The sequence below is a fragment of the Panonychus citri genome, unplaced genomic scaffold (genome assembly GCF_014898815.1).
Source record: "Panonychus citri isolate SS breed McGregor unplaced genomic scaffold, ASM1489881v1 Contig00134, whole genome shotgun sequence".
Classification (NCBI taxonomy): domain Eukaryota; kingdom Metazoa; phylum Arthropoda; class Arachnida; order Trombidiformes; family Tetranychidae; genus Panonychus; species Panonychus citri.
This window is the reverse complement of record NW_026515539.1, coordinates 16,963-36,949: the sequence shown is the minus strand read 5'-3', so window position 1 is coordinate 36,949 and position 19,987 is coordinate 16,963. Positions and strand designations below refer to the sequence as shown.

Sequence of the window (19,987 nt, the reverse complement as noted above, 5' to 3'; positions counted from 1 at the left end):
ATTTTCTCAATTCTGATAGATCACCAATAGCGACCGGACAATAGTTCATCGAGTTTGAACTATTCGATTGATCTAATAAACTTTTAACTTCGTGATTGTTTCGATGGTGATTCGATTTATCTGTTTACTTTTAGAATTTATTTTCACCTTGGTAACCGAATTTTGGAAAAGAAAACAGAAAATAATCAAAGAGAATTCAAGTTATAGTGATTAGATTGTTTCTTTAGTAGATTTGATCGGTTGATTTATTGAGACAATTTATTCAGATTGTTGATTGTTAATCATGGAGGAAACTGGAGATAAAGTGAAAAAGGAATCAAAAAGAGACTTGGCTCGAGAAGCGATGGAAATGACCTCAGCTAACTTTCTGATTTCGGTGAAAGGACAAGTGGTCAGTGGTCATTTCCCTGGAAAAGATAACATTTATTGTAAATATTGTTTCCTTTATGGTGAAGATTGGATGATAATCAATGGTAATGAAGAGAGTTGTTCTCAAGTGTCGATCAAAACTCGAGATTCACGATCAATGTCCATTTGGAATTTATCGATTGATGTTACCTTTAGATCATCGAATCCATTTAAATGGCCGTTGATCGTTTTATCAGTTTATGGATATGATTCATTTGGAAATGATGTTGTTCTTGGTTATGGATCGATTCATATACCACCGATTCCAGGTCATCATCAACGAGAAATTCCAGCTTTCGTTCCTCAATCGTCATCGTTATTCAATTCATTCTCTTCTTGGATATTTGGTAAACAATCAGAATTTATCGATAGTAAAATCGTTGGACAATCAGAGGATCGAGGAGTAATTAAAGTGAACACCAAAGGAGTAATTAAAATTGAATTTGATGTCATTTGCAAAGATTTTCAAAAATATGGTTACCGATACAAGTGATTAAGTTAATTGTAACAATCACTCTGATCACAATTAATCCACTGTTACAATTTCCTATAAAGATTAGAAATACACTGGACGATCTTTGTTTTTCACTTCGCTCGATTATGTTGACGATTTTTTGTCAAAATCTTTTCTTTAAGATTCGCGCGAAAAAAAAAAAAATTATTTTCCTTTTCATTCAAGTTCCATTCATTTGTAACAAATGATTTGCTTCTAGTGAAATTTTCATTCATCTTTTCAATTAATTTGATTATTTATCTTCATTGGTGATTAATTTTGGAATTAAATTGATTTTAATTATGTTCGTTTGTTCATTGTCTTTGTGTTACATGAGAGATGAAAAATTGATTAGAATGAATTATGTCAATTATGTTCCATTTCTGTTTGGTCTTGTTACTTGATTAATGTTGTCAACAAAAAGGTAAACAGTTTTGAGAATGTTGTTTAGAAATGAAAGATAAGATTCGATGGTTAATTGTTAACAATTAACTTTCATTCTAATTGTTGATAATCTAATCTAGAAGTTGTTCATCTTATAAAATTCTTGATTTGTTTATTTATTTGTTCTTTTTTTGTTGTTTTATGACAGAAAAATTGGTTTTCTCTTTTCCTCCAAATGGATTTTACTTTACCGGGTAATTTTGATTCTTCATTTATTGACCTTCCATCAATTGAAATTACATTTACTGAGGTATAAATTTCAATCAAGTACTAACAATAGAGGGACCACAATCTTCATCTTTACTTGGATTCATTTGTCACCGAGAGGTATTAATGTCACGATCACCTTATTTTGCTAATATTCTGTCTCCAAATCAACCATCATCATCTTCAATCTTTCACATTGGTCCATTTCATAGAGAGACAGTGGTCACTTTATTGAGATACTTTTATCAAGGTCGATTGGATATTAAATCTGATCATTGTATTGAGACACTAATGTTATCAGCTCGATGGGGACTCACAGGTTTAGCTGATGTTACTTATCGTTTTATTATTTTTCGGATACAATTTAGAACTGCTCTTGACTATTTAACTCAATTTGTTAAAATTAGCGACTCAGATATTGATTCATTTCCTCAACTTTATATTGTTCGCGAACATTGTTTATCAACTATCGATCAATTTGGTATCTCAGCAATTTTAAAACCTTCTCTTTATAAGTGTGACTCTCGTCTTTTAAGTTGGATTGTTTCTCGTGACACTTTAAGAATCACTGAATGGACTTTATTTACTGCTCTCTTTCAATGGGTCAATGAAAAATGTCAATCAACTAATACTCTTCTTTGTATGTACTCTTTTAGGTTACTTCTTGGACCCGTTTTCAAGTTGATTCGATTTACCTTGATGAAAGTACCCGAATTGGTGACCATAAATCGAAGTGGACTCGCCCTTTTACAAAGCGAATACGAGTTGATACTTAGTTGGCTCTTAGATAATCCAAAACCATCAATTCCTTTTCCAATTAATCCTCGGGCATCTTTGGGATTTAGTTTAGAAAGATTCAAATCTTCTAAAATGATTATGGTTACTTCATGTCCTCAAGAAATTCATCAAATTGATCTGATTGTCGATACAAAGGTTAGACTAATTGGTGTTGGTATTTTCACTCCAAATTTTCAACATTTATCTATTGGAAAGACAATAATTAACCTTCAACTTTGGCATGTCGCTGGTGGAGAAAGGATCTTCTCAATAACTCGTCGTCTTATCCATGGTTCACTTTGTGATCAATCAATTTATCAAATTATTCTCTCATCATGTATCCATTTATTACCTCGTATTCGCTATTCCTTGATCATGATCTTAAGACACAACAATTGGCGAACTCATGCTAAAGAGCTAACTGTAATCTCAGGAATCAATGGTTGTGGCTCAATTAATGTTCCTATTGGAGATACAAGACAATCAGTTAATTGGAAGATAAAAAATCCAAGAGCAAGAATTGAACCTTATGCTAATTTCAAGAATGGATCTTCAGTAAAAAAAGGACAATTTCAAAGTTTCATCTTCGATTGTAATTAACACTCACAACATAGAGATTTTCTCCCAACCTATTTCAAAATCTTATATTTTGTAAAAGAAAAACTCTACAAAATCATCGTCCTATTAATATAACAATTTTCACTATCAATCAGATTGATTAAGAACCAACAATAATAAAAAAAAAGTTAATCAATAAAAAAATGATCAACTTTCGGTTGCCAATAGCAACAGAATTCATTGTAATTTGGAGATGGTCCCTTGCGATCACCTTGTTGTTCAATTGACAACTCAGCAATTGAATTTACAGCAAATTGTTTGATTGTTGATGAAATTTGTTGATTGTTTGGTTTAATCGTTTGGTCTTTGATTTCTATTTGGATGTGTTAACCTTAATAGAAATTGATTGTTTATCTAGTTAATTGTTCCGGTTTTAGGTGTTGGCTTGTTTCTTTAATCGGCTAAGAAATTATGGCAAATCCAAATGGATTTCAAGAGTTTATTGAATCAGCGGAGGATGTTGATGGTGTTCGCTTTAATTGGAACCTTTGGCCACAATCAAAGGTTGAAGCGACCAAAATTGTTCTACCATTGGGTTGCCTGTTTACCCCGTTAAAAGAGTCGACCACCCGACCCATACCACCAATAACCTATGAGCCTGTTTTATGTACCCGGCAAAATTGTCGTGCCATCCTTAATCCTCACTGTCAAGTCGATAATCGAGCGAGAATTTGGATTTGTGGTTTCTGTTTTAATCGAAATCCTTTTCCAACCTCTTATAATAATATTCAAGATTTGACTCAACTTGCTGAAACTCAGTTTAGTACAATAGATTATACGATTACAAGAGGTCCAATTGGTACCGGTCCCATTTTCTTATTTGTGGTTGATACTTGTCTTGATGAGGAAGAGCTTTATTCACTTAAATCAAGTATTCAAACATCTTTCTCTCTGTTACCTCAAAATGCTTTGGTTGGTCTAATCACTTTCGGAAGGATAATCAGTCTTTGGGAGCTCAATTCATCTTGCGCTAAATCATTTGTCTTCCAAGGTGGTAAGGATTACACCGCTAAACAGATTCAAGAATGGCTTGGTATCTCGGCTGCCAATCGGCCAACTGGTCCAACTGGTCAACCACAAGCTGGAGCGATGGGTCATCATGGGAATCCTCATCATGCTGCAGCTTTACCCAAAAATAATACGTCAAAATTTTTACAACCAATCTCCGAGTGTGGAGCCATATTAACCGATATCCTAGATCAATTGAACAAAGATCCTTGGCCCACACCTCAAGGTAAACGGCCATTAAGAGCCACTGGATCGGCTCTTTCAATAGCTGTTAGCCTATTGGAGGTTACATATCCTAATTGTGGTGCACGGATAATGTTATTCATCAATGGTCCTTGTACCATTGGTCCTGGTATGATAATCGATGATGATCACAAGAATACAATTAGATCTCATCATGATATTGAAAGTGATCGAGCTAAATTCATGAAGAAAGCGATTAAACATTATCAAGGCTTAGCAACTCGAAGTGCAAATAATGGACATACAATTGATATTCATGCTTGTGCCCTCGATCAAACGGGAATCCATGAAATGAAACATTGTTCTAATATGACAGGAGGTCATATAATTCTAGGTGATTCATTTGATTCGAGTCTTTTTAAAACTTCCTTCCAAAGAATTTTCAACAAGGATAGCAATCAAAATCTAAAGATGGCCTTTAACGCTGTTCTTGAGGTTAAAACTTCAAGGGAATTAAAGGTTTCCGGTGCAATTGGTCCATGTATATCAAGCGGTATTCGTAATCAATACGTAAGTGATACCGAAATTGGTATTGGTGGTACAGCTCAATGGAAATTTTGTTCGCTAACACCAACCGTGTCAACTGCCTTCTATTTTGATATTGTCTCACAAAACCAAGCCACAGCCGCTCAAACCTCTCAACGGGGTTACATTCAATTCATTACTCAATATCAGGGTTCCGATGGATTTCAACATGTCCGTGTCACTACCGTTTCCCGTAATTTGAGCTCTCAAGATTATGCCTTTGATCAAGAATCTGCTTGTGTTTTACTTGCTCGTCTTGCCTGTCACCGAGCCGAAGCCGAATCAAATGGTCCCGATGTGTTACGCTGGTTAGATCGTAATTTAATTAGACTCTGTCAGCGTTTCGGTGATTTTAGGAAAGATGCTCCCGAATCATTCCAACTTGCACCCAACTTCAGCATGTTCCCTCAGTTTATGTTTCACCTTCGTCGATCACAGTTTATTCAAGTTTTCAACAATTCTCCCGATGAAACTTCCTTCTATCGGCACGCTCTTCTCCGTGAAGATTGTATCAACTCACTAATCATGATCCAACCCACCCTGGTATCTTATTCATTTTATGAGCCTCCTCATGCCGTCTTATTGGACACAAGCTCCATCCAACCTGACCGGATACTCTTGATGGACACTTTCTTTCATATTGTCATCTTCCGAGGTCAATCGATAGCCGAATGGAGGAAAGCCGGTTACCAAGAACAGGCTGGTTATGAATCGTTTAAAATGCTTCTTGAGGCTCCAGTAAATGATGCTAATGAATTAATGTTAAACCGATTTCCTTTACCACGTTACATCCCCTGTGATCAAAATTCATCTCAGGCTCGTTTCCTTTTATCCAAAGTTAATCCATCATTAACCCATAATACAACCATCGGCTATTATGGTGACCAGTCGACCACCGCTCCCGTTTTAACTGATGATGTTTCCTTGCAAACATTTATGGATCACTTGAAGAAATTGGCTGTAAGCTCAAGTGCAACATAATAATTAACTAATTTTCTAGATCAATTTTAGAATTTATTATTACAGAAAAAGAAGTGAAAACAAATATCCAGTGAGAGAGAGAAAGGAAAGAGAGAGAGAGGAAAATGAGAGAGAGAGAGAGAGAAAAGAGATTATAAGAAAAATCGTATGAAACGAATTCAAAATCAATATATTTCAATCAATTTCTCTTTAATTATATATTCATTATCAACGGAAAGATTATAAAAGTAAATTAAGTTATCTTGGTTTAAAATTTATGAAGAAAACAATTAAAATGGAAATTCTTTTTTCGCCATCAGAATTGTTGACTTTTTTTTCTGATTATTAATTAATCGGTATTAATATCATTTTCTTTCTCTCTTCGGAGAAAAATTGGAATTGAGTGTGTGACTATTCCTGTAATCAGATTTTCTGGTAATCACTTCACAAAATAACAATCAGATCACAAATAGCAAGTTGGTTAATCATCACCTGATATGAATACATGTTAACAGTAAGAAGCATAATTTGATTAACAGGATAATCAAACTAATCTCATCAATCTCCATGGTTATTGATCATCTTGATGTTTTGTTGCAACATGAACGTAGTTGAGTTAATATTTTTTTTTTGCTAATGTGAATAAACTCATATCACTAATCTAAATTGTAATAACACCAAATTAAATCAATTGTGATTCATTCAGGAAATTATATATTAATATATGTAAACAATCAACAAGGTTAACATAATTCCTGATGATGATGATCCATTTATACATTTGTTTAGATATTCACATGTTGCTAGTTGCAAATTTCAGATGAAATGTAATGAAAAGAATTTAAGAAAAGAAAACCCAAAAGAAAAAAAAATCGGACACAAACAACAATTAAGTGACCATCACAATTAAATGGAGGAGAACCAATCACACTTGACCCATAGCAACAAAGGAAAGTATTTTATCTAAAGGAGAAAAAAAAAGGTAAAAGAGAAAAAAAAAGAAAACACAATTAAAAGAAAATACAAAAAGTAGAATCAAATCAAGAAAATAAGAATAGAATTTTTTTTTCTAAACAAATTAAACTCTAATTATAAACAAAATTGATGAACAAAACAATTAAAAGAAAAAAACGGAAAGAACATCAAGTTAACCATTTGTATCAAAAAATAGAATAGAATAAATTTTTGTTCTCTTCTCCATTTGTCTTACATTTTCATTCGTTTGTTGATTAATAAAAGTGAAAGACAATCATCATCATGTAAACTTGCAGTGAGTAAACAACATCTCCTTTAAAAGACACAATTATAATATAGAATCACTAATTGTTAGATAACTAAATTAATTAATTACAATCACAATGAGAAAATGTTACAAATGTTTTTACTTTTTCATCTGTTGAGTGAAACTGGCGACACCTCGAAGGCGGAGCTAATCCATTAGAAGAAAAAAAAAGATGAACAATTTATTTCTCTTTTTCTCTCTCACAATCAAGTGTTTCCTTTTGTTCCAACATGTTGACTTAATTATTGATTCTAAACGTTAATTGTCAACATTAATCATTACTGATTCTCTATTTAATTGTGTCAATTAATTTACATTCTATTCTTGTTCTTAACTGATTTTCCATCGGCAACGATTTGGTTGAAAATCTTTTTTTTTACTGTTAATTTTGTTCTTCTCTTGTTGTTTAATTCACTTGTTAATCTCTTCTTGTTTTTTTCTCTCTCTCTCTCTCTACAATCAATGTAATTTCTAAATCAGTTTGTTTGATTAAAGAGCTGATTGTTTTGGTTTCTAATTTCTTCTTTAATCGTTTATTAGAAGTGTTTATTTCTCCGTTGGGTGTTTTGATTTCCAGTGTTTACAATGTTTTTCTATTCTTTTCTACCAAACTAAATTCTATTCTCGTTTGCTTGTAACTTCATTTTCATCACTTGAAACATTTTACTTTTGGAAAAAAAATTCATCTCTAAATCAACATTATCCTTGTGTGTGCTGTTCAATTACAAAAGCTCTCTTTCTGCTACTATTAACTGAATCATTTTCTATCATCATCATCATGGGTAATCTATTGAGATTATTATCAAGAGATGAACCTCCAAAATATGATGTATTTGTTGACTTTGAAAGTAAGTTCTCTGTCTTTTTCTCTCTCATTTTATTTCCATTTTTCTATTCTATTCTATTCTCTTTTCTTTCTCTCTCTCTCTCTCTCTTTGCGTGATTCCTTTCCATTCTTTTAAATATTCCCTTCTGTATCATCTTCTTTTTCTCATTCACCCCCATAAATATATCTCATTAACCCACCAACACAATGTATGTCTCGTGTTTCCCTTATTACCATCATCATCTCAACTCACACAACACAATAAACTAAAAAGCTGATATATAATCTTAAGAACACACAAGTAATAAAGTCTTAATTGTCTTGTCAATCGTCTCTGTCATTGATGTATCACATCAACATTTCCAATACTTAGACCTGGTTGCTTATCTTTCCGGTCAATTTTTTATGGACTCTCAATTTCAACCTCTCTCTCTCTCTCTCTCTTCTTGTCCACTGATGACCATAAAATCAACTCTACTTATCGACAATGTTTTTAAGTGTTTTCCCATTAGTTGTAATTTTATTTACTTCCTAAACAAGAGTAACACAGAATTTACTTGTTTCATTATCTCCTAAATTCACCTTATTCTGTATTTATTTCTTCATCTTCCTTTTCTCATCATTCCTACATAACCTTTAATTCTATTCTCTTTTCTTAAAATTCTCTCTTCCATTAAACAGATGCTCAACCAAGTGAATCGGAGAAACAGATTTTCCAAGAAGTTGAAATGGTCTTAATCAAAGCATCCGATTTACTTCATCAACTTCAAACATATAAAGGCGCCAGTAACGAGATCAGAGAGGTAACATGATTAGTTTCTTTCTCACCCTGAACACTACCACCAACCAAAAGCAACAATAATAACCCACCAGCTCAATTAATCTCATGTTAGGAATTGAAGAAAAAGATTCTTTTGAATATTCATTTCAACCAGAAAAAAAACATCATCATTATCATGAAGAAGAAAAAAAGTGCGCTACTTTATCCTCGCCTTCACACTGTCACATTGATTGACTGTGTTCTTGCCCTTCTCATGGTATCAGTGCCTCAAAATTTTTTGTTGGTGTTTTTTTTAACTGAATAACCACAAAACCGGGAATATGTCATCCTGAATCTTGTCTTCCTATTTCCTTCTCATAAAGATTATCATCATTTACTAATAGAAATATATAAATATATCTCTTTGTTTTTCTCTCTCTTTCTCTACTATTAATTTTACTCTCTTTAAAAATTATCATTAATCTCGATTACTTTTTTCTCTCTTTTTTATCTCTTCTTTTTCTTTCCACTTATGTATTAATATATAAATTCTTAGGCTATTGCTAATCCACAGAACGACTTAATCCAAATGAAAGCTTGGCAAACGGTAACTCCATTGGTCGATAAGCTGAAAGATTTCTACCTTTTCTCAGTCCATTTAGGTAAAAACAATTTAATCCCTTTTGCACGAAAATCGATAAAATTTTCTACTCAATTTATCTTCTCATTAAGTTAATCATGCAAAGATTATTACAAATCAACTATTCGAATCATTAATTCTTGTTGATCCTCTTTACTTTTAAAAGATTAATTATACAACAATTTCGATGATTTTTCAATTTGATTTATTAATTTTAAATTGGACCAAAAATTTAACTATTTTAAACATTAATTTACATTCAATGTGATTGCACATCCGGCAAGATGAATACTTTCCAGTGTGTGTTTGCTTGTGGTTTCCGGGAACAGAAAGTTTTACCTTCCGGTTAAAAATGCACCAAAAATTTACTAAAAAATTGGTCTCTTATTTTTTTTCTGCTTCTATGATTTAAATTTATTTGATTGTTGAATATTTAACATATTGGATACGAATATTAATTATGATTTATTTGTTTTCTTTTTTGCTTCTTAGAATCGGTCATTCCTAAACTATTGAGAGCCTTAACTAGTGGACCAATGACACCTCAACATCATTTGGAAACTCAACAAGCGCTGGTTAAACAATTTGCCGAAATTCTTGATTTTGTCCTAAAATTTGACGATCTTAAAATGTCCAATCCATCGATACAAAATGATTTCAGTTATTATCGTCGAACCACTTCCCGTATAAGTTTACCAATGGATTGTAACCTTACACCGGGCACTTTAACCTATCGACAATATCACCATGATCTATCAAAAGAATTGGCCAATCGAATGTCTCTCTTTTACGCTAATGCAACACCGATGTTAAAAGTACTTTCCGATGTCACCTCAAATTACGTTATTAGTAATAAAAATGTTCCCATGGACAATACAACGGAAACCCTTAGTACCATGGCTAAAGTTTGCCAACGAATGATTGAAAATCCGTAAGTTGAATGTCTCCAGGTAAACTTTTTTTTTCTACTACCAAAGTGAGAAAAGTTGAAATGACAATTTAAATTATCTCTCTTAAGCCTATTTAAAAAAAAACTAAGAATCACTTAATCTCTTCCGCAAATTTTCATCATTTACTTGAAACAAAATATAATATACTCACGCTAACTCTTCTGTCTAATACTTTATAATATCAATTTACTTAATTCTATTTTTATTTCTCTTCAACTTTCCTCTCTCTTTCCCAGTGAATTTTGCTCACGTTTCCAAAATGGCGATACAATCCTATTCGTATTACGAGTTATGGTTGGAGTGATAATACTTTACGATCATGTTCATCCGTCTGGTGCTTTCTCAAAATCTTCACCCATTGATATTAAAGGAACCATCAAAGTGTTACGAGATCAACCATCAAATGTAGTTGAAGGTTTACTAAACGCCTTAAGGTACAAAACAAAAAGAGAGTCAATTGTCATCAACAATTAATCACATGATGAGAAAAAGAGAGTCAGAAAACAAAAAGTTTTATGTACTTTAGTTTTACCTTTTTAATCAGTTAATCTGTTAATTAATCTAATTGTTAATAATGTTTTCCTTTTTCCAATGTTCAACAACAGGTACACCACGAAGCATCTGAACGATGAAAATACTCCCAAGCAAATTAAAGCTCTACTGGTTTAATTTACATGCTAATTACTTTGGGCCCAGAAAAGATCAAGTCAAAAGGGATATATCATTTTCATCTGTCACACCATGTGAATGCTAAATCCACCCTCTCCTCCATTTTGGCTTGTCCAACCGCCCAGAGAAAATGTGCCAACCTGTTTTCCAAGGCAAAAAAAAAGATTCATATTTATATATATTAATGATAATGATTAATGGCATGAGTGTAACAAAAAACCTTCGGGGTTTCGTTTTCTCCTCAATCTAATTATTCATCATCGTAATCGTTTTACTTATTTCAAAAGGAATCAGTTAAATTGTTATTTTTCATTTTAGATTTGTCATATGTTTTAAATGATATAATATTCTAAACTCCTTAACTGATTGACTTGTCAAAGTTAAATTTCACTTTGATTAACAATTTATACTCATCGATATATATTTGCCTGTTGATATATTTAGCTTTAATTATAAATATAAAAATATTTTATCACTCATGTTGATCCTTTAAACCAAAGTGGAATCCATAAAGTTATCAACATGAAACGTTCAACAATTTACATCAATTTGGATTGTGGGCTGATTTTTACGTTGATGGAACAAACAAAATTGGAATTACTTAATTATTCAAACATTGGATTTCTAATTGAAATACTATTCGCTTTTTCTTGATAACAATTAACTTGAATTACTTTTTGGACCTTTGGAGGGAAATGTCAGAATTAATTGATCTGCAATCATTTCTGTTTGTATGTTTTTTTTGCCTTAATTGTAGATTTGATTACCATGTGTCATTGATAATTGTAATTATTGACTTTTGTTATTAGATTAGTTTTATATTACAATTTGTGATTACGTTTGAAATGATACAGGTTTGATTAGAGAGAAAAAGAGTCACAATTATCAATTTGCAAGTTAATTAAAAGATATTCAATCAGCAAGTGTCAATATTTTGTGTGTACAATTTTTGATTATTTACATTTAATAGTAAATTCAATTAATTGAATTAACTACAATTGTACATCGGGATTTTTGGCTTATTTTTAGCCGATGGATGTGAAGTGAATAATGATTTGTAAGCTTCACTTGCAGTCTCATCTTTAGCAACTGAATAATCATCTTTGATTTTTCCTGACAGAATTGCGGATGTTGATGGTTTAGTTTTGGTCATATCCGGTTTCGATTTGATACTTTTCACTCCTGCACCACTTGCTTGACCATCGGCTATTGACTTTTCCACGGAGAACTTTGAACTTTCACCTTCTTCTTCGATAGCGACCGCTTTTCTTTTCTTTCCTTTTTTCTCCGATTTTTCTTTTAATCTTTTCTCTTCCATTTTGATTCGAGCTGACGCAATTTCGGCATCGGTACCATTGATGATAATTATATCTTCCTCGGTGAAAGGTTTTCCACATTTGTGACATGTCTCTGATTTTACCTCTTTCAAGGCTCTTTCGGAAATGACACATCCACAAGCTTGAAGGTAACAGAATTTATATTTTCCATTCATTTCTAATGTAGTAACAGGGCAAATGTATTGTGATTCTTGGATATAAAGTCCACTTTCAACGGCCTTTTCAACGAAACCTGGTTTTTCGGTAAGATTTAATTCTTTAACATCCTTGAGACCACGAATATGAGAAACTGTTTCATTTTTTGTCTCTTTATCAAGAAGATAACGAATTATCGCTTCTTTATTATAAAGAAATCCTAAAGGACACGAGACAATCGGCTTTCGTAATTGTTGACAACTGATTGTACAGTAATTCCACTTTGCCGCAGTGTCGGCTTGTTTATCCTTCTCTTCTGGTTTTTGTTTCTTTTTAACCAACTCATCCCGTTTTGGAATAGTTCCTCCATCACATCCCATGGCTACTATCAATTAAATCCACGCAAATCAGCAAAGAAAAAAGAAGAAGAGAAAATTAAAAAACAATCAATCTAATCAAAAAGATAACCAAATACACAACAAAAACATCCAATCGGTAAATTATCAGCTTTTTACAAAACGAATAACAGAAACTTACTTGATTATAACGGTCAAGCCCAATCACCAATAGTTGCACAAAGATTATCTCTAGATTGTATTAAAACAAGCACCAATCAATAACGATTAAAAATTGATTACAATTAACAAATTCAATGAAAATTATAAACAAACAATGAAAACATTTTCTTTAGAAAATCAGCTGGCCCAAAAAAAGCGCCATCTATTGTTCAATTGTTCAACTAAAAAGACTAATCAAAATTTTCCAATTAATCGAAACAATCAAGTCAACAATTAAAAGGTCAAATATTAATAATATTGGTTGGTTGATGATAAAAATGTAAATCAAAGTAAAACAATCATATAAAAACTTGGAATTGCAAATGGATGATGAAAAGTAAATGTACAAGATGATGGACGAAAATGGAATCATTTAATTTTAGTTAATCATCATTAACAATTATCACCAACAATCAGAAGAAAAAAAGAGTTATTAATAACCAAATGAGAATATGTCTGAGCAATTAAGAGAGAAAAATATTTTTTTGGACCAACAATTAAAAGGAAAGAATAAAAATATCACCATCCAGATACAAATTCGAGATTAGAACCTTACCTCGAACAACGACCTTATCATTTTCTCTCCACAATTTCAATTGTGATTAAATTATCTCTCTTTCTATCATGTTAATCTTCATCTTAACCATTAACAGTAAAAGTATAGATCATCACCTTAATCTGTTTCATCTTTCTCATCATCATTTATCTTTCTCTTTCTCGGAGACAATATATTTAAACATTCAAATGAGATTCTGTGTATAGATTGATATCAAAGCGAAAACATTTTCATCCAATTCTGTAAATATACCAACTAATTATCTGGCCCGTTAACAGGGTTACGTTGATTTTTGTCATCAACATCAATTCTCATCATCATCCTCATCTTCATTTTCATCTTCTTTTCCTCATCTTGTTCCTTTTTCTTTTTTTCTCCCTGTCAGTGTTCATCACCATGTTTCTCAATTATTCTTATCACTTTCATCCTCATCATCCCCGCCTTCTCATTTAATCACCTTGCCACATCTTCACCTCTCTCTCACTCACATCTAATCTTCTTGTTTATCATCATCATCATCATCTGAATGGCATTACAAATAATTAACTAAAAATCTTCATGTATCCAAGGGACACAACATTCAATAAGAAACGAAGTCGAAACAAAAAAAAAGACGAAAAAAACTTTTTCTTCTCACTTCTAATCTTCATCTTCATCTTCATCCGCTCATCCTCATCATCTTCATTCCCATGCAACACACACACACACATACACATTTACACTCAATACAATCATCCAAGTTTAAATTGTGACAAAAAGTTGTCACAATTAAACTCGGATTCCAGATTAACTTGATTTTTTAAGGTAGATCATGAAAAACAGGAAAATGAAGCCAAGTGATGATATCTTGTCATCAACTTTTTACACCTTAAAAGATGAGGATTTTTTTTCCACTTCCTCCCATCATCATCATCATCATTATGCTCATTATTATCATCATTATCATCATCACAACAAAAACCACATCATTATCATTCAATCAACATTATATATCAACTCTCACTCCTCCGCCCTTTCCTCCTCCTCCTCCCATTTTTCATCATATTTAAATTGTCACACTTCAACTATCATCATCTCCCTCATCATGATCATCATCATCGACATCATTAATTGCCAAGCCAACAATTTACTTTAAAAGCAAACAATTAAGATTGAGAGAAAAATAAACATTCAAATGATTAGTTAATTATGTTCACATTTGAGTTAACACACCAACAACAAGTCACAATTAACACTAACAATTGATTAACTTAAATCATCATCCACTGATTACATATGTAATCATAAAGTTATGTTTAAATCAACAATCAAAAACTTAATTGATTAACTAAATAATACCTTGATAACAATTAGGATTGATTGTTTTTTTTATTACATTTTTTTTTGATTGTGTCTATTGATTTTATTGAACATTAATATTTAACTCAATTAAATTGTTTATCCTTGATTGTTTCATATTAAAGTTTGCTTTTTGATTATCATTAATATAATTATCTATTTGTTTGTTATTGTTTTTTTTATTTAGGTCCCTGATTTAATTGTAACAATCAAATTAAATTGTGTGTGTATGTGTATATATGTGATGATAATAAAGTAAAATAATAACAATAATTGTTTGTATTGTGTTACCATCTAATTGTTGATTGTGTTACTATTGATTGCTGTTGAAATTAGTGAAAGTTAATCCTGGTAATTGATAAAAATGAAACCAGTATATCAATTGTATAAATATATTGATTCAATGGTCATCATCAAGTTGACCATTAAGATTGATTGTCCAGCTATTATCTTACATTCAGTATATTGACACGATCTTTGATCTTATATATATATTTTTTTACTAACAATTCCCATGGACAATCAGTTAATCATTAGGATTATCACTAATCTAATTTATTCATGGATAATCATGATCATCTCTTTACACTAAGAGAAACAATTTACTTGATCATTTTGTTGTTAAATTGATTGTTGTTGATTATTGATCATTTGATAAGTGTATCAGTGATGTTAATTGGAAATGCGAAACAATTTAAATTAACACAAGAAGCCCTTTGATTATGATTAGTAAACTATCTCGATTCTGTTTCGATGATTATAATTGTAATTTTGTTGATTAAAACAAAACAACAAGATGATTAAGACAAAAGAGCTTATTATTAATTAAGATTAGATTACAAAATGTCAGAGATAATCAAAGGATAAGCTCAATTGAGAATAGTTAATCATCATGATGACATTTCCATTCATAGAAAACAATGAATTCCTCTGATGAATTTAAATCGTCATCATAATGAAAAAGAGGAGAGAAGATGAAGAAGATGAAGATGAAGATGAGGATGAAAAGAAAAATATTAAAGGTTTTATCACTTGATGACCTGGAAGATGATGAAGATAAAGAAAGAGAAGATAAAATATCTCTTATTCATCTAAAGATACCAATGAAAACCAATGGGCCAGCCCACCTAAGCTATTATAAGGATTCATAGTAAATGATATTTATAGTTAGTTGAATATTAATCTAGTGATGAAGGTGGGATTAAGTTGGTCATCAATGTACAGTTATGATGATGATGATCAACCCTTTTGGAGGATTAATTGTTTGTTCATAAATATTTGATAACGATAATTTCGTTAACTTGTTATTGCTCAAACTCTTTGATATTTTTTTCCCCAATGCCAAGAGATATTAACGTTTCCTCCTTTTCCCACTCCCACTCTTAAGCCTTTCACTATTAAAGTGCCACCTTCTCCTCCCACAATACCCTTACTTTCATGCTCATCTTCATCATCTTCATAAGAGTAAACATTTTAATCTTCATGAAATCAGAATTATCTCTTCATTTCATTTCGGAACTTTTTTTCTCGCAACACAAATAAATAATCTTGACTCTTCCATGGGCACACAAATCATGTTCATATTATTAATCAGACTTCAGAATATCAATTCTCAGCGTATTACTTATATTCTTGACCACTACGAGCTAAGGCTGGACACAAGATGAGATATAATTTAAAAAGGTTTACAAGGTTATCCAGGTGATTAACTTGACATGAAATTGAGTTAATCCGTTGTAAGAAAATTATAAGATGAAAGAGAGAGAGAGAGAGAGAGAGAGAGAGAGAGAGAGACTTGACCAGTCCAGTTTAAGACTAATCTTCATAGTGGAAAGATGATAAATAAGAAGACGATTAATCCGATAGATGTATTTCTCTTTGATCATTAACTAAATATCATCAACAATTAAGTAATCAAGTTAATAGGAGATTGGAAATAAAATATTGATAGATAACAGAAATTGATGATTACAAGAAGATAACTGACAAATTGTGATCACCAACAAAAAAGCAACAGCAATTTAGTTAATTTTGTTTCCTTTTCATAAGCAAACCTTAAATCATAATTCATAAAAAGGGTCAGTCTATTGGTCAGTATCATTTATTGTGATAGTTAATATCTTGTTGCTTTCATATCTTGACCTATTGACAATGTTAATCTCATGATGATGATGATGATGATGATAATGTTTGAGGTTGACCACAAAAAAAAGAGATGAGGATGAAAAAGTTTTTCGCTGTTGTAGGTTGTGTGTGTGGTCAAGAACTGGACACAAAGAGGATAAGGGGATAAGGGATGAGCTTTAGTAATGAGGATAACGAAGGCTTGACCATCAGTAAAGATGAAATTAACTATGGTCAGTATAAGACTTTAAGTCTATTTTCCTCTGTTCTGTTTCCTTCCTTTTTCATTCATTCATCCTCATCAACAACGATGGTCATCAATGGGTCAGTCAATTTATTTATTATCATTGTTAACCAATTAATTTATGAATTGACTGATTGGACAATCGAGTCAACATGAAAATGATTATAATCCATTGAGGGAAAGGTTTGTATTCATATTGATGAAAAGAAGCAGAAAAAATGATTTATATTCATGGGGAACAATTAATTTGATTAGTTTGGTCATTTCTGATTTAGTTTAATCATGTGAAGATTAATTAATCAGTTTTAATTGTAAAGTTACAATCAAATTTTATCAACCGATTTGTGAAACAATTTGATTTTTCAAACTTCTGAAAATTGTCACCTCAAAATTTATCATCGTTATTTTGTCTATTTAATTGTACATAGTTAATTGTCAACAATTAACGACAATTTAATCTATAGAAATACTTTCTTGCTCTCTACTAATAGTTAATTGTTAACAATTAATAGATTGACTTCCAATGGGTTGAAAAGTTTTTTATTCATATAGATTGAGTTTTGGTTCATATTTATTTGATTTAATTGTTATTACAATTTAACTACAATTAAGATCACAATTACAGTACCAGTTTAATGATTAAGATGAAGATGATGTTCACATGAACGAGATTAATCATTTAATTAGATTTGATTTGATTGTTGAAGAGGTTGAAGATTCAATTGAGAAAAACAATTTGATTTCTCCTTTGATTAACCTTGATTAACCTTCCTTAATTGTGATTATACTTGAACAATTAACTGTAAACTTTTTTAACATCATCAATTTATTTTAATCTAAATGATACAAGGTGTTAATCAGGTTTAATATTAATCATTTTAATCATGATAATTAAGTAAATTGTATTAATAGAATCACGAAAAGATAATCAATTGATTTTTATTTTAATCTTTGTCTCTTTTTCCTCAAGATTTTTTCCCTTTGCTTTGCTGACCAAAGCACAATTAACCTAATTAATTAGTATAACTTAATCAACTATTGAAAATTAACTAACTACTGATTAGATTGTGTTGATTACTTTAATTACTTACAATAAATAATAATCTTTAACCAATTCAATTAAAAACCTTTCCATCAGATCGACATGTGTATTAATATAAACCAAAGAAAAGGAGAAAATTTTAATTGTTACAATTAAGATTGAAAAAAAAAATTCTAATTCTAATCAATGATAAGTATTATCAGAATTATATATACAAATGATTAACTGATTTTCTCGCAGCAAAAGTTAATATAATTAAATGAGATCTCCAAGTTTCGATAGATTTACAATCTTTCAAGTTACAATTTAACTGATTGTCTTTCGATGGTTCTAATCATTACAACAATCAACACGAACACACTGATTGTTTCGTAAATTAATTGCTGTTAACTGCGATGTGTTGATTGGGGGGAAAATGCTGAAGAAAAGACTGATCAGAAAAGAGAGAGAAAAAAACTACAAGTATGATAATCGATAATCTAATCGATCGATGCTAGTGAAAAGGAGGAGGAAAAAAAGAAGAAAGAAAAGACAGAGAAGAGAAAGAGAGAATCATGAGATGATCTTTTCATCTCTCTCATCATCATCCTCATCCTCATCTTCATCTTCATCTTCTTCCCTATTAACCTAACAGTCTATGTTGTTGTTGATTCTTGAGAGAAGTGAAGTTGAAATCGGTGAAGAGTTTGAAACAAATTTCGAAAATTTTTGCAAACCTTTGCAAGAAAAACAGGAAAAAAGCACATTGGATGAGCAAGATTTAACATGAAATCGATTCAATTAACAGGATGGAGACTGAACAAACTGATAATATATCTAATATTGTTCCTGATGTTCATGAGAATGATGAGAATGATGATATATGATGATAAACAAATCATATTGTTTGTTAACTTATGGAAAACAATATTGAATAATCAACGATTGTCCAAATAAACAAATAGCAAGAGAAAAACTTTGTTTCAATTTTAAGAAAAATATTCAAATTTTCATGATCATTTTCATGATAAAACTTTTATCTCTCTTTGCTTATATTTGATTATTATTATTACGATGATTCTGTTGGTAAATTGTATTAGCTTTTAATTGCAATAGTTAAGGGTTAGTTTAACATATAAATGATGCGAAACCAATCATTGAATTTTCAACATTATTTGTACCGTTATCTTTGGTAACCCTTTTCATCCTCATCCTTATCCTTCATCTTCATCTTTGATTAGGTTATGATAACTCAATTATCTGATTATTGGTGTAACCATATTTTTCTGGCTCAGTTTTTGTTACTTCTTGTACCTTATTACCTGCAGGGGGTTTTAAGGATGATAATAGTTGAATGAAGATGAATGAATATGATGAGTTGATGGTGAAATTGATGATGAACGGGGAGGAGGAAGATAAAGTTACCCGGCGTAAAGGATTTATCGGAATTCTGAGTTTTTCATATCATCTTTTTTTTTTCTTCTTCTTCTTCCTCATCATTTAACCTCTAATTTTATTATCTGTATCTTTTACCATTAAATATCCTTTGATTGTTTGCAGACTAATTTATTAACTACAGTTAGTTGATTAACCTGAAAGGGGAAATATATATTTATATGTATAATTGAATATCATGCTATCTTGATTTTGGATACTCTGATTATCAGATTAACTTTACCATGATTGTGGTAAAGGGTATTGAATATTGTTGGTCATGAATATCAAGAAAATATAAATAAAAAAAGTTCATTCTGAATTCAGATTGAAATTTGGTCTCGATTGATATTATAAATTCAGACAACAGGTAATATGAGACAATCAAAATTGAAACTGAACATTTGTATCATAATTTTCATGTTTCCTGA

At 31.1% G+C, this 19,987-nt stretch overlaps 4 protein-coding genes across 6 annotated transcripts; 3 read left to right on the top strand and 1 right to left on the bottom strand.

Annotated features, from left to right (window-relative positions):
* The first annotated feature begins 81 nt into the window (after positions 1 to 81).
* LOC128391301 (B9 domain-containing protein 1-like) lies at positions 82 to 3,044 on the top strand. 2 transcript variants are annotated; one of them, XM_053351160.1, is made up of 3 exons: positions 82 to 1,325; positions 1,494 to 1,672; positions 2,209 to 2,347. In XM_053351160.1, the coding sequence occupies exon 1, from the start codon at positions 284 to 286 to the stop codon at positions 899 to 901; it is 618 nt and encodes a 205-aa protein (XP_053207135.1). In that variant the 5' UTR covers positions 82 to 283; the 3' UTR covers positions 902 to 1,325; positions 1,494 to 1,672; positions 2,209 to 2,347. The 2 variants fall into 2 exon arrangements, with proteins under 2 accessions (XP_053207135.1, XP_053207133.1); XM_053351158.1 differs by having other exon boundaries at positions 900 to 1,325; positions 1,494 to 1,539; positions 2,209 to 3,044.
* A 111-nt stretch (positions 3,045 to 3,155) lies between these two features.
* Positions 3,156 to 6,005, top strand: LOC128391298 (protein transport protein Sec23A-like). Its single transcript, XM_053351154.1, has one exon. It carries the CDS (start codon positions 3,359 to 3,361, stop codon positions 5,702 to 5,704), a length of 2,346 nt encoding a protein of 781 aa, XP_053207129.1. The 5' UTR covers positions 3,156 to 3,358; the 3' UTR covers positions 5,705 to 6,005.
* A 906-nt stretch (positions 6,006 to 6,911) lies between these two features.
* On the top strand, positions 6,912 to 11,740 carry LOC128391299 (CYFIP-related Rac1 interactor B-like). The gene is made up of 6 exons (XM_053351155.1): positions 6,912 to 7,813; positions 8,473 to 8,594; positions 9,108 to 9,213; positions 9,684 to 10,122; positions 10,378 to 10,575; positions 10,747 to 11,740. The coding sequence occupies exons 1-6, from the start codon at positions 7,744 to 7,746 to the stop codon at positions 10,808 to 10,810; spliced, it is 999 nt and encodes a 332-aa protein (XP_053207130.1). The 5' UTR covers positions 6,912 to 7,743; the 3' UTR covers positions 10,811 to 11,740.
* On the bottom strand, positions 11,587 to 12,983 carry LOC128391300 (replication termination factor 2-like). Of its 2 annotated transcripts, none has more exons than XM_053351157.1 (2): positions 12,820 to 12,983; positions 11,587 to 12,664 (listed from the first exon to the last, which is right to left on the bottom strand). In XM_053351157.1, the coding sequence occupies exon 2, from the start codon at positions 12,660 to 12,662 to the stop codon at positions 11,799 to 11,801; it is 864 nt and encodes a 287-aa protein (XP_053207132.1). In that variant the 5' UTR covers positions 12,663 to 12,664; positions 12,820 to 12,983; the 3' UTR covers positions 11,587 to 11,798. The 2 variants fall into 2 exon arrangements, with proteins under 2 accessions (XP_053207132.1, XP_053207131.1); XM_053351156.1 differs by having other exon boundaries at positions 11,587 to 12,667; positions 12,820 to 12,982.
* Between the last annotated feature and the right edge of the window lie 7,004 nt (positions 12,984 to 19,987).

Bases quoted from the DNA above. Each gene is read 5' to 3' on its own strand.
- LOC128391301 (XM_053351158.1), top strand. From the start codon at position 2,252: ATGAAAGTACCCGAATTGGTGACCATAAATCGAAGTGGACTCGCCCTT.
- LOC128391298 (XM_053351154.1), top strand. From the start codon at position 3,359: ATGGCAAATCCAAATGGATTTCAAGAGTTTATTGAATCAGCGGAGGAT.
- LOC128391299 (XM_053351155.1), top strand. From the start codon at position 7,744: ATGGGTAATCTATTGAGATTATTATCAAGAGATGAACCTCCAAAATAT. The intron at 7,814-8,472 runs GTAAGTTCTCTG...TCCATTAAACAG, and splicing joins TGTATTTGTTGACTTTGAAA to ATGCTCAACCAAGTGAATCG. The intron at 10,576-10,746 runs GTACAAAACAAA...GTTCAACAACAG, and splicing joins GGTTTACTAAACGCCTTAAG to GTACACCACGAAGCATCTGA.
- LOC128391300 (XM_053351157.1), bottom strand. From the start codon at position 12,662: ATGGGATGTGATGGAGGAACTATTCCAAAACGGGATGAGTTGGTTAAA.